This window comes from Myotis lucifugus, unplaced genomic scaffold (assembly GCF_000147115.1).
Source record: "Myotis lucifugus unplaced genomic scaffold, Myoluc2.0 scaffold_296, whole genome shotgun sequence".
Classification (NCBI taxonomy): domain Eukaryota; kingdom Metazoa; phylum Chordata; class Mammalia; order Chiroptera; family Vespertilionidae; genus Myotis; species Myotis lucifugus.
The window spans coordinates 1,035,462-1,050,292 of NW_005871344.1; the positions used below are offsets into that span (position 1 = coordinate 1,035,462).

Below are 14,831 nucleotides of genomic sequence, written 5' to 3' on the forward strand. Positions count from 1 at the left end.
AAATTCTACTCAGTGAGACCACAAGGGAGTGCATATGTGTAAAGAAGAGGTCTGAGGACTGGGCCCCAAGGTTCTCCAGTGTTTAGAGACTGAGGTGATGGTGAGGAACCAGCAAAGGAGATTGAGCAGTGGTTAGCGAAGGTGAGAGGAACCAGGTTCTGTCCTGGAAGCCAAGTGAAGGACATGTTTCCCGCAGAAGGGAGTGGGCAGCTATTTTAGATGTTGCTGATGGAGTAGGTAAGATGTAGACTAAGGATTAACCATGGATTTAAAGTTATGGTAAAGAAGGTAGATGCTTACTTATGCCTTAATTTAGTGTCATTTCATTTATAGGCAATCTTTCACCATGATTATGCTGAGTCACCTTCTTATTCTTTTTTAAAATTATTTTTAAAAACATAACATAAAATTTACCGTCATAACCATTTTTTTTTAAATATATTTTATTGATTTTTCACAGAGAGGAAGGGAGAGAGATAGATAGTTAGAAACATCGATGGGAGAGAAACATCGATCAGCTGCCTCCTGCACACCCCCTACTGGGGATGTGCCCGCAACCCAGGTACATGCCCTTGACCGGAATCGAACCTGGGACCTTTCAGTCCGCAGGCCGACGCTCTATCCACTGAGCCAAACCGGTTTCGGCAATAACCATTTTTGAGTATACAGTTTAGTAGTGTAAGGCAGCCTATATAATAAAAGACTAATATGCAAATTGTCCCCTCAGGAGTTCAACCAGGAGACTGGGAGTCCGATCACTCGCTGTGATGTGTGCTGACCACCAGGGGGTGGCGCAGAACATGACGGATGACCAGTGGCAGTGGCAGTGGCAGTGGGGCGCTGAGGGAGCGAAGGAAGGAGGAGGCGGGGAGGCGGGGAACCTGATGGGCCCTGATCGCTGGCCAGGCCTAGGGACCCTACCCGTGCAGGAATTTTGTGCACTGGGCTTCTAGTATTTACGTAATTGCGAAACAGATCCCAGGACTTTTTTATCCTGTAACACTGAAACTCATATTAAACAACTGCCCTTTTTTACCTGCTAACCACCATTCTACTTTGTTTCTGTGAATTCGACTACTTTAGATACCTCATGTAAGTGGAATATAACAGTATTGTCATTTTGTGACTGACTTATTTCACTTAGCATAATATCCTCAAGGTTCATCCATGTTGTAGCATGTGACAAGATTTCCTTCCTTCCTTCCTTCCTTCCTTATTTTTTAATCCTCGTCCAAGGATATGCTTGTGCTTGTTGATTTTTAGAGAGAGAAGAGGGAGGGGGAGGGAGAGAGAGATAAACATTGATTGTTGCCTCCCAGATGGGCCCCAACCTGGGTATGTGCCCTGACCCGGAATCGAAACTGCAACCTTTTGGTGCACAGGACAACGCTCCAACCAACTGAGCCACCTGGCCAGGGTAAGATTTCCTTTCTTTTTAAGGTTGGATAATATTCCATGGGTTCCACTTCTTATATACTTTCACAGCACTCTGTTATAACGTGCTCATTACAAGAAATTGTAAGCTCTTACTTATCGTTTGTGATAGGAAGTGTTCAAGCATCAGTAGCAGAATGTGTTTCTTCATTAATATACTAGAGGCCCGGATTTGTGCACTGGTGGGGTCCCTCAGCGTGGCCTGCGGGGATCAGGCCAAAATCGGCAGTCCAAAGCCGCCTGCCACTCCTGCTCATCCCGGCCCCGCTGCGCCTGCCACCACCACCACCACTGCCACTCTACTGCGGTCTCAGGGCTTGGCTCTCGGGAGTGCACTGACCACCAGGGGGCAACTCCTGCATTGAGCGTCTGCCACCTGCTGATCAGTGCGTGTCATATAGTGACTGGTTGACCAATCATTCAGTCATCCAGTCACTTAGGCTTTTATATATATATACAGATTCTCAGCCAAAGGAAAAATACTAAATAAGAATTCTTTATAAAAATAGAGGACAGAATACCTTATTTTCCAAGGAGGAATCTTGAAAATTTTGTTGAAGAGGTGATATTTAATCTGGGTTTGAAGAAAGTCTCAGTTTGTTTGGAGTGCTATAAAAAAGTACCGTAGATGGAAGGCTTATAAAGAACACAAAATTATTTCTCATAGTTCTGCAGGCTAAGAAATCCAAGGTCAAGATTCAGCATCTAGTGAGGACTCACTTCTGGTTCATAGATGGCCGTCTTCTCACTATTACCTCACTTGCTGGTAGGAACAAGGAAGCTCTCTGTGATCTCTTTTATAAGAGCAGAGCTCCCCTGATTTACTCACCTCCCCAAGTGCCATCTCCAAATACCATCACAGGTGGTGAAGAGCCTTGCATGTCAGTGCAGGAAACTTGCTTTTATTTTCTAGGCACCTGTGGGCAGCTGGGTGCTAATGGAGATTTCTGAACAAGTAAGAAATGGGATCAGATTTCTTTTTTTGGTTTGGTTTATTTAGTTTTTGTGTTTTAAAGGAAGATTACTCTGGCGTTTTGGAAGAGGCACACAAGTGGGATAGAATGGGAATGTGGGGGCAGGGATGACAGTTACAAGAGTATAGCAGCGAGAAATCTAAGCAACATACAGCTAGGACCTCAACTAAGGCAGTGGTTGCCTAGGAGAGACTTGGGGGCAATTTTTTGAGGTAGAATCATTTGGTGTGGTGACCAACGGGTTAGGAAGATGAAACACAGTTTCTGAGATTAGGAATATTAGAGAAGAAGCAAATTTGAAGCTGAACACTGAGTTCTTTGTAGATATGATAAATGCCAATGTTGAAGAGTCAGATGGGGAGACAGAAACACTTATCTGAAGCTTGAAGAGAAGTCTGGGCTGCTGTTTATGATGGTGCCTGTTTGTTGTAGTTGGCCCCTTACATGGATTAGCTCTCATCTGCATCATAATCCTGCAAATAAACACTATTTGTATTTTTTGTTGTTGAGAAAACCAAGGTACATGGAGAGTTTAAGAAGCTTATTCAGGGTCACAGCTAGCAAACGATGGTGACAGAATCAACATTTAGATCTGTCATATAGGAATATATAGTCAAAGAAATTTCAACAAAATTAAGAATAAAAGATAATTGTTCATGCTACATAACCACTTATTTAGAATTTTAGGCATATCAATGGATTAAGAAATACTAGTGCTTTGGACAAAAAAGTTTTAATTGGTAATCAGTCCTCTCTTCCCAAATCTTGGTTTAAGGTACATTATATAAGTTTTTTATTTGTTTGTTTTTATGAAAACGTTTTACCTCCATTCTGGAGTGGTGCTTTTTGGGGCTGTGCCATTCTACTAATTTTAGGAGAAATTGGAATAAGTGTGCTTATTCTAGAACCTGAGATTTAAAGAAACCTTGTCTTGAATTCTCATCCCATTCTGAACACATGAATGACTGTTGGTTTTAGGCAGGAGATCATAAGATATACACCTTATTCTGAGTGACTTGTCTTACTTGCGCATGGTTTGCCCATTTAAAAAATGAAGATGATAATACTTGCCTCATGGGGTTTGGCACAACTCCTGATACATAGTAGCTAAGTACTCAGTAGATACATTAATTCTCCTATTGCCACTCACTCCTTTTTCTCTCACCTGAATATATCAAATCCTCTTTACCATCGCTTTCCTTCCTGTTGTTGAAACTGAAGGTCCAATTCAGCTATGTTTTGTTCCTGGCATTAATGATCTGTAAGTGCCAAACCTTCCATCTAAATGAAAGGTTAAATTCTATATGTAAGATATCACCTTTGAATTATAAGACAACTTCTCATGAAAACATTGTTTCCATAATAAATGAATAGCCACCAAGGATTATGAAAGGGACTACAAGAAATATCAGCCTTCGTAGAAAAGGTGAGAATTCTTCTACTATGTATAACATGGAATGAATATGTATTCCAAGAAAACAATTTGTAGACTTGAGACACTGTGTATTAGTAACTTGAGGACTGCCTGCCCACACTTGTCCCTGTCTCCTTTTTCCAGAAAGAGTATTTTAGGAATCATTTTATCTAATCTGAAATATCAAAAGGAGTAGCAGATATACATATAACGATCTCTGAATGCTTTGAAAAATATTTAATAAGACTGACAATTTTAAGAATTAATAAAAATTATTATAAATTAATGACTTGGAATTAAATGTTCATGTTTTCATATTTTCTCTTATGCACTTGATATATATGGTACCAATTGTTTATTTTAGATAATAGACAAACCCATTTCAAATCATCATGGAGAAATCAATTTGGCATTTCCATTTTTCTGTACATTAATCAGACATTTAGAAGCTCTTGAGTACATTGCTGGCTAATAAAATAGTTCAACAATTGAATTTAGTATTAAAATAATCTTTAAGTAGCATTGGCAGTCTCTTACCCGTTAAGCTGGATAATTTTCTTTATCTGTATTTGTTGAGTAAATGGGCAGACAGGAACTTATCTCTAAACTAACAGGCAGTATCCACTCCAGTAGGTTTTGCTTCTTTAAACAAAGAAGACTTATATTTTTGTTGTTAATTCTCACCTGAGGATATTTTTCCATTGATTTTTAGAGGGTGTGGAAGGGAGGGGGAGAGACAGAGAGAAAAGTTGATGTGAGAGAGACACATCGATTGGTTGCCTCCCACATGCGCCCCTGACCAGGGCCGAGTATCAAGCCTGCAACCAAGGTACCTTGACTGGAATCAAGCCTGTGACCCTTCAGTTCCATGGGCTAACTCTCTCTCCACTGAGTGAAGACTTACATTTTAATAATATATCCTTGTTGAGTTCAAGAGCAAAGGGTTTGTTTTCTTTTTTGAAACTCAATGAAGGTAGTTTTCTAATAAATATTAAATTTATTACTAAAAAGCCCATGTGATGATATTTTAAAGCTCATTTGTAAGGGTTAAGAATATTACATTGTTTTGTATATTCAACCTGCAGTTAAAATATTGCCTGTATTTACATTGGTTCATCTGCATTTTTCAATCAGGCAAGTTTTAGATATGAGTAGTGACATATGTGAACGTGCCTAATTATAAAAATAAAAGGTATCATGCAGAAAGATATTTTTGCCAAAATAATCTGCATGTTAAATCTAAAGATTTGTGCTAAACTTGGGGGGGGGGGGGGTCAGACTTTACAATTACAGCATTTATTAATTCCATGAAAAACTTCATTTCCAACTATTAAAAGTCCTAACTTGTCCTTTCAAGTAAGTAAATAGTAAGCCTTATTCTGAATAGTTTGCCAAGTAGATGAAGGGATGACAATCACAACTATTTGAATTCCTAGCATGTTTCTGACGCTATTGAATGTCATGGGAGTTACAGAGGCCTTGTTTATGTTTTCATTGTATCTATGGGCAAATGATTACATATTTAAGAAATAGCCTAAATTATGTATCTAACAATGTTAACTGTTTGGATTTGAATCCTAAACTGGTTAATTCGGAAATCATAAATTAATGCATTAGCTCAGCAATTTTCAAACAGTGTGCCACAAAAAAATTTAAAACATGCAAGTACCTGACTATTTAGTCAGGGGTACTGATCTCTTTTCTCTTAGATTGTCAAGTAAAAAAAAAAAAAAAAAAAAGACAATAGCCAGCACAACAGTAGCCGTCCAGTATGAATGAGTAAAAAATAAAACCAATTTTTTTTTGTGTCAGATCAGCAAAAAAATATTTTCTGATGTGCTGCAGAATTGTGTGTGCCATGAGATGAAAAGAGTTAAAAATCCCTGCATAAGCTCATCTCTTATTTTTTTGGATGATCAAATACAGGAGATTCAGTGTTAATAGAAATATTTCAGGTTAAAGGTGATATTCAAGAGTTGTTTATGAACTTCTCTTCTGCCTTAGTGATTGCATTATGGTCTCTTAACAATTGCTGAATTTACGTTAATATTATAAAACATATTTTAGAAATTAAGTATTTAAAATTTTTAAATGACATTGATGGAATATCATAATGAAAAGTAAAGATATTGCCTCAAGTAGTCAAAAAGGCTGAAAACATTGAGGTTTATTACTTCACATACTTGAAAAATAAAGTATACTGGTTTTGAAATAATATGCTCTGAAACCTTCTGCCTTAAATATTGTTTTCCTTACACTTCTTTAATTGTGTGCACAGCCGCTGTAGTCTGGCTTGGATTCCCCCCTTCTCTATGTTCACATTGTCCTCTTTAAAGACAAGAATTGGGTCTGGGTCCTTATCTTTGTTCCCAGTGTTAAGGCACCTTGTCTGGAACATAGTGAGCTTTTGATAAATGTTTTTCTAATAAATTTTGAATCAGAAATCATTAATGGTTACTTGGGTATCCATTTGAATTTGGTGTCTAATGAGAAAATAGTATATTACATTCCAAAGTTCATATTAAAAACCCGACGACAACTTATATCTCTTGGGAGCTATTTTGTAATAGAACGATTCTGAGCTGCTTTGCATGTTTTCTCTTGCTCAATATGTAATTTTTGCCAAGGACAGGCTCTACTCACGGTGATGACTCAAAATACTAAGCCACCCTAAATATGGGTTCATGTCACTGTTTCCTCCTCTTGGGTGATCCCTGTCTCTGTATTGCCAGCACCTTCCTCAAGTGTAATGCTGCTCTGTAACATTCGTTAACCTTGGTATATACATCATGTCTGTTCCCTCCTTTTTCAAGACCAAGAATGTTAACAGCATGAGATTTTGCACCTTTTAGGTCTTAAATATATTGCTTTTTAAATTGATTCTTTAAAACTGTCTTATGGACATATGTATCATTTTTACTATAAATCATTAGGTACAACTCTCTGTTTTGAGATGCTTAGATATATATATATGATGGCCATACCACTTGGATGTGCCTGCTCTTGTCTGAAATTCTTAGACATGTTTATATATTAATCTATGTTTAGTTACTATAATCATCAAACTTATTTTAATTAACCCACTTTTTAAAATAATTGCTTTATTGAGCTATCAGTCACATACCAGAGTTCACCCTTTAATCAAAGTGTGCATTCGCAGAGTTGTGCAGCCTCACCACTCTTTAATTTTAGAATATTTCATCACCACAAAAAGAAACCTTATGTTTATTAACAGTCACTCTCCTTTTCTCCCTTTTCCCATCCTCTGGCAACCACTAGTCTACTTCCTGTATCAGTGGATATACTAGGTGTACCGGTTAATAATGGCGGATTTTGAAACCAAGGAAAACACGATAATTTCAAGAGAAACATCAGAAGTGCTTTATTCAAAGTAATGTCCATCGCTAGCTACACATTTCCCCATCTTTCAAGTAATATGTGGATATTGTCCCAAGAGAACTTTTCTTGTTTTGAGGCAAACCATTCAGAGACCCCCATTTTCCACTTCTTCGTACGTTTGAAGTGCTGCTCAGAAAGTACACGTGCCATCGATTGGAACAAGTGGTAATCTGAAGGAGCAAGGTCTGGGTGGGTTAATACTTCCCAGGCAAGATCTTTTAATGTGTCTTTAACTGGTTTTGAAGTGTGTGATGGTGCATCATGAAGCAAAATTACTTTGCTGTGTCTTCTGGAACATTCTGGTCGTTTCACAATCCAAGTGTGGTTCAAATTGATTATTTGTTGTCGGTAGTGATCAGTATTAATGGTTTCACCTGGTTTTAGAAGCTCATAATACGCCATACCTTCCTGATCCCACCAAATGCAGAGCATTGTCTACTTTCCGAAGCGATTTGGCCTTGCAGTCGATGTTGATGGTTGACCTGGATCAACCCATGAGTTTGTGCATTTGGGATTCTCAGAATAAATCCACTTTTCATCGCCAGTCACAATTCGATGCCAAAAGGATTTTCGTGCCGTTGAAGCAACATTTTACTGATGACTTTTCGGTTTTTCATTTGTCTTTCATTCAGTTGATGTGGCACCCATTTTCCTTCCTTTAAAATCTTTCCCATTGCTTGTAAATGATCGGAAATTGTTTGCGGAGCAACATTTAGTCTTTCTGCAAGTTGTTTTTGAGTTTGACATGCATATTCATCCAATAATGCTTGTAATTGTTGATCTTCAACTTTTTCAGTTGACCTGGATGTTCTTTGTCTTTCACATGAAAATCATCACTTTTAAAGTGTTTAAACCAGCGTTCACAAGTATCTTGAGATGGAGCATGTTCACCATATACTTCCCGAAGTATACAATAACTTTTTCTTCAAAATAAATTAATGAATTAAAACTTCCTGTAAATGCTCTTTTTTTGGCATGAAATTCGACATTTTTAAGCGTAAAAATATCTATGATGTTAACACCTTCAGCAAATTTGACATATGAAGTTTTGAAGCTTGCTGTCAATACAACAAAATAGCATACATATCAAATCGCATATATATCAAATATGTGTAACTCCATCTATTGAAAAAAATCTGCATTATTAACCAGTACACCTAGTATATGCCACTCAGTGATCCCACTTCTAGGAATATATCCCAAGAAATTAGAAACACCAATCAGAAAGGATATATGCACCCCTATGTTCATAGCAGCACAATTTACCATAGCTAAGATTTGGAAACAGCCAAAGTGCCCATCAGCAGATGAATGGATTGAAAAACTGGTATATATACACAATGGAATACTACGCTGTGGTAAAAAAAGGACTTCTTACTATTTGTAACAGCATGGATGGAACTGGAGAGCATTATGCTAAGTGAAATAAGCCAGTCAGAGAAAGATAAATATCACATGATGTCACTTATTTGCGGAAAATAATGAACAACATAAACTGATGAACAAAACAGATCCAGAGACAGAGAAGCATCGATCAGACCGTCAAACCTCAGAGGGAAGATGGGGAGGGTGGGGGTAAGGGGAAGAGATCAACCAAAGGACTTGTATGCATGCATGTAAGCCTAACCAATGGACACAGACAACAGGGGGGTGAGGGCATGAGTGGGGAATGGGGGGAGGGCAATGGGAGGATAAGGACACATATGTAATACCTTAATCAATAAAGGAAAAAAAAAGTTATTTGACCACCCACCGTGAATTATCTGGTTAGGAATTTATGGTCAGACTAGGGCAGTAATGGCGAACCTATGAACTCATTTTTTTGGTTGATTTTTCTTTGTTAAATGGCATTTAAATATATAAAATAAATATCAAAAATATAAGTCTTTGTTTTACTATGGTTGCAAATATCAAAAAATTTCTATATGTGACACGGCACCAGAGTTAAGTTAGGGTTTTTCAAAATGCTGACATGCCAAGCTCAAAAGGTTTGCCATCACTGGACTAGGGGCTCAGTGCACGAATTCATGCACCTTGAAAGGAACTGTCGGCCACAAAACTGTGGTGGGCACAGAGGCGGGTCTTGTCCTATCCTCTGTGCCCCCGCCTGGCTCTTCCTGCAGCAGCTCCCGGTCCCATGTCTGCCGGCTGCCCTGCTCCTGCCACCACCGCTCCCACACACTGACAGCGTCAGCCCCGCTCGTACCTGCTGATGGCGCAGAACGATTGGGGCCAGTGCCAGCAATGGGTGCGAGCGGAGCCAGTGCCGTCAGTGAGTGTGAGCGGGCTGGCACTGGCAGTGGGTGCAAGAGGCGGCTGCTGGCCCCAATTGCTCCTCAGGAGCAGGGTGAGGTAGAGAAGCCCTGAGGGGCAGTCGGGGCCAGCAGCTGCTGCTTGCACTTGCTGATGGCGTCGAGCAATTGGGGCCGGGTGCTGGCAGCGGGTGCAAGTGGCAGCTTCAGCACCAGCAGTGGGTGTGAGTGGGGCCAGCACCAGCATCAGGTGTGAGCGCTGGGAGGGACCGTGGCGTGTGGGAGTAAAGAATTTTCAGTAACCACCAGAGGCTCAGCAACCGGTGCCCCTGCTCACCTGCTCCACCGTCCCGCCACGGCTGACAATGCCTCCATGTTCCGCATGCGCCTCCTGGTGGTCAGCGCACATAGTGACTGGTTCGGTTGTTCCGCTGTTCAGTCTATTTGTATATTAGGGTTTTATATACAGGCAGTCCTTGAGTTACGTCCGACTCGACGTACGTTGAGTTACATTGCCATCTCCCATTTACAGTATTTGTAAAAAAAAAAAAAAAGCTTTGTCATTTCGACGTATGTACATATGTCCTTTATGTTTTATTTATTTACCACAAGTAAAGGTCAGGATTTGTTATCTTTGAAATTTTTTTACTGTTTCACTTCATTGCTGCTGTGTACGTGCTCCATGTGAGTGACATAGGTGCTTATGTAGGTGGGTTCCAACTTATGGCGAAAATCGCATTATGTCGCATTGTAGGAACAGATCTCCGACGTAACCCGAGTACCTACTGTATATAGATCACCCTGTGAGATTACTTCCCTTAGAACCCCTTTCAGGTCTACACCACTGTAGGTGAGTCCCTAACTCTCTAATAAGAGTTGAAAGCAGCAATTTCAACCGGTGTGCCACAGCATATGCCGCCAGAATTTTAAAGCGTGCGATACCTTGAGTATGTAGTCAGAGGCACTGACCTCTTTTCCTGTAGACTGTCAAATTTAAAAATAACAATAACCAACACAACAATAGCCGCCTGTGTGAATGAATGAAAATTATACCTTTGGTTTTTTTAAGTCAGATTGGCAAAATATATAATGTATTTTTTGGTGTGCTGCAGAATTGTAGTAATTAGTTTGTGTGTGCCATGAGATGAAAAAGGTTGAAACTCACTGGTTTAAAGGAATTAAAGGAGTTTGACATAGTTTGGAAATTCTGGAAAGGCTTCTCTGAAAGAGTATTGGTGGAATGGTGGCATCTCTGCGGAGCTGTACAGAAGTAGATAGATTTGAGAGAAGTTTAGGTCTAATCCTGGTCTTTGGGGGTGAAGATGGGAGCACGGGTTTTAAGAATGAGTCCTGGTTCTCAGCTATGAAAGAGGAAATCTTACCTATTGCGACAGCATGGATGGACCTGGGGAGTATTATGCTAATTGAAATAAGCCAGTCAGAGAAAGACAAATACCGTATCATTCTACTTGTATGTGGAATCTAATGAACAAAATAAACTTAACAAACAAAATAGAAACAGACTCATAAATACAGAGAACAGACTGACAGCTGTCAGATGGGAGTGGGATTAGGGTACTTGGTGGAAAAGATGAAGGGATTAGGCAAAGAAAAAGACAACTTATAGGCACAGACCTACTATGGTGATCATCAGAGGGAAAGGGGAATTGAGGGGAGGTAGGAGAGAGAAAAGGGGGGATAAATAGTGATAGGAGACTTGACTTGGGGTGGTGAACACACAATATAATATACAGATGATGTATTATAGAATTGTACACCCGAAACATAGTCTTATTAACCAATGGCACCCCAATAAATTCAATTTAAAAAATCTTGAAATTATCAACAAAAAAAGAGGATGAGTCCTGATTTCTGGCTGTGCTGCTAAACAGATGTGCCATTCTCTGGAGTATAATGAGAAGAGCCAGAGGTTTGAGAAATAGCGTTGAGGTTTGAGAAACTCCAATACTTGATGGCCAGGAAGGGGAAGTTGTACCAGAAGGGGAGATAGAATGGAACCAGCCAGATCCACCAAAGGAGAACAGGGGAGTGTGCTGTCCTGGGAGGTGAGGGGAAAGGATCTAGCATATCAAGAAGAGGGAGCAGGCAGAAGAAATTTATCCTTTCAGTGAAGAAAAACAAAACAAAACAACAAAAATGGGGAGAATAGGATGGCTGCAGGTGAAGGTAGGTTTGCTATTTTATAATGAGAAGGTTCATCTTTGAAGAATGAGATGAGCTTGCCTTCTGAGGGAGTAGGAAGGCCACTCTAATAAAGTTTGAGACTACTTTACATAGTCTTGGTCAATTTTGATAAATTTCTCCAAAGAGATACCTGCTGCCTCCATTCCTCACCACTGACTCACTCCTGACACTACACCAGTAGGGTTTCCATACTCTCCCACGATAGCTGTTACTGTCACCACTGAACTCTATCATTAAATTCAAATTATGAGAAAGAAATTTGGAATCTACACGATTGGTATTATTTATTAGCTTCTATTGATTAAGCATCTGCTCAGTGTTAAATAAAAAAAATTTAAAGTAGTCACTGTTGTTTGTTTTTTACCATAATCCCTATTTGTCAGAAGAATGATGAAAATGGAAACTGCTCAGGGGAAGGAATTGAATTCCCTACAACAAACTTATATGAACTGGAAAGCCGTGTTTTGACTGATCATTGGTCCATCCCTTACAAGAGAGAAGAATCACTAGGCAAATGCTTGTTGGCGTCTACCTACCTTGCAAGACTTGGTAAGTTTTCAGACTTCAGAACTCATGAGCAGATTTTTTTGTTTTTTAATAAGAGACCTGACTTTATAATCTTAGAACATTTACTCTATTCTTTGCTTATCCCCTGTGGAATATTTAAAGCTTTGAATTAAATCAGCTGTTTTCATCCAGCTCCAATAGAGTGTAAGATTCTTTAAAATATAATTGAAAAAACTTATAAATTGAAATTAACTTTTCCACAGAAGCTTGGAGCACTTTAAAAGTCCCAATTCATTGGCTTTTTATTTTTTTAAGAGAAGGTAATATTTATTTAACAGACATTTTGTACTTATGTGTTTGGCACTGTCTTAAGTGCTTTACAAATATTAAACTAATAGAGTAATAAAATAACACTAAGTTGGAAGAATGGGTGTCAATATAAGGAAGCTTCTATAGTATGTTTTAAAGAGAAAATAATTTCTTTTTCATATTGAATTCAATTGTAAAGTAAGAATTGGGCCACTGTTATGTGTTTTTTTTCCTCCTTATTAAAAGTGTGCATAGTTTACCACCATGATTAAATATGAGGCACATTAGTAGGTAGGAAATGTTTTCACAGGATTAGATTTAATCCTAATGGGCAATTTTCTGGTACGTTTATTACTGGCTTTTCAGCAGCAACATTTATTAAGTGCCTATTAGGATGTAGATACTGTGCTAGGCAGTGGTTCCGAACAAAGAAAATGTGTTGAGCATGCATTCACTTAGCAAGTTATCACTTACTGTGTGCCAGCACCATTCTGTGCATTTTGTTACACAGAGTTCATCAGTTTGTGGTAAGGAAGAAGAGTGATTTTTGGCATTTATTGAGAATATTTATATTTTATAGAGCTGTTTAGGAAAGTAATGGTAAGTAGTTAGTGTTTGGTTTTATTAGTTACAAGTGGCCCAGTGCACGTCCCTAACTGCCTCTGCCTGCCTGCCTCCCTGCCTGATCTCGCCCCCAACTGCCTCTGATTGCCTGATTACCCCTAACTGCCCTCCCCTGCCAGTCTGATCTCACTCCCAACTGCCCTCCTTTGCCAGCCTGATCTCACCCCCAACTGCCCTCCTTTGCCAGCCTGATATTGCCCCCAACTACCCTCCCCTGCCAGCCTGATCTAGCCCCCAATGGCCCTCCCCTGCCGGCCAACTTGGTTCTGATTGGTCGGTTTCTATGCCAGTCAAAAGCTCTGCCTCCTAGGCAGCCATTGGCTCCTCACAGTTCACCCAGATTTGGTTCTGATTGGTCTGTTTCTATGCCAGTCAGTGTCTCTGGCCTATCTCTGGGCCTGATCAGAAAGGTGGGGCTGATCAGTAGCCCCTGTGGAGACCCGGAGAAAAAGAGAGACACGGCTACTGGCGAAGCCCGGAGAGAAAGAGAGGCAAGGGCTGATCAACAGCTGCCACGCAGGCTGCAGATCAGACCCTGCCTCTCTCTCTGGGCCTGATCCACAGCTCCCTCGGCAGTCAGTGCTGGGTCGCTGCGCCCGCACCCGCAGCAGTCAGTGCTGGGTCACCACAGCAACCCAGCACTGACTGCAGGACTGACTGCCAGTGTTCAGTTGAGTCTTCAGTAGGGCTTACGGACCCTGGGTTTTTACATATTACAATTTAATCAGGTCATTTGAAGTTACTCTGACATGGAAACATAAGTTCAACCATTTCAGTTCTAATTAATATTTATTTATTATACTATTTAACAAGTGTATATTAATAATAAGTAAAAATAAATATATTGTGGTACTAATAAATAAATTAATACTGTGATTGTTTCTAAGCCTGTTCCTTCATCAGAATGTATACATTCTGCTTTTAATAATCCCTTAAGAATCAAGGTTTCTATCATAAATAGTTCCAGATGTATGAATTTGAAATGGTACATATGGTCTCTACAAACTACTTAAAAATCTAAGGCATATTTTTTCATTTATTTTACTAAGGTCTTTCCGAGTCTGATGAGAATTGTAAAAGATTTATGGATAGGTGTATGCCTGAAGCATTTAAAAAGGTAAGAAATATGTGCTCGGCTGATTTATTTTGTGCTGGGGTTGAAGGTGAACAGGCTTTTTTTTTTAGTTTTTTATGTGTGAGACCAGTTTATGAATCTTGTTCAACTGAGGAATCCTCTAATATGAAAAAAGTAGCTGTAAATTTGGGGCTTATAAATGATTTGCTTCTTTTGTATTTAATTGCTTGCACATGTCTTTGGTTGACTATCACTTCTGCTATTTAATTGTTAAGGTTAAAATTTTATACAGTGGGGCCTTGACTTACGAGTTTAATTCGTTCCGAGACCGAGCTCTTTAAGGAGCTCGTTAACTCAAATTACTCTATCAACTCAATGCAAAAAATCGGCTGAGAGACAGCTGTTATCTCAAAAAACTCGTTAGTCGGGACGCTCATAAGTCAAGGCCCCACTGTACTAGGAAATTAGACATCTTACTAAACTAAGGGTTGTGGCACTTAGGAAGATAATATTTATCAGAATACAAGCCATTTTATACTTATTTTACTGAGGTAGAAGCAGATGTTTTAAACTACAGAAAGTTTGACTGAATTGAGTATTCTTGCTGGCAGAATGACATGCGGATGACAGCATCTGTG

The 14,831-nt window shown here is 39.4% G+C and overlaps 1 protein-coding gene across 3 annotated transcripts in view; it reads left to right on the forward strand.

Annotated features, from left to right (window-relative positions):
- Nucleotides 1-14,831, forward strand: part of USP24 (ubiquitin specific peptidase 24) — a 123,165-nt gene that overhangs the window by 12,896 nt on the left and 95,438 nt on the right. For all 3 annotated transcript variants that reach the window (XM_023763651.1, XM_023763650.1, XM_023763652.1), the window contains exons 2-3: nucleotides 12,062-12,227; nucleotides 14,168-14,235. In XM_023763651.1, coding sequence (XP_023619419.1) covers nucleotides 14,203-14,235 — 33 coding nt within the window. In that variant the 5' untranslated portion in view covers nucleotides 12,062-12,227; nucleotides 14,168-14,202. The remainder of the gene's footprint in view (nucleotides 1-12,061; nucleotides 12,228-14,167; nucleotides 14,236-14,831) is intronic.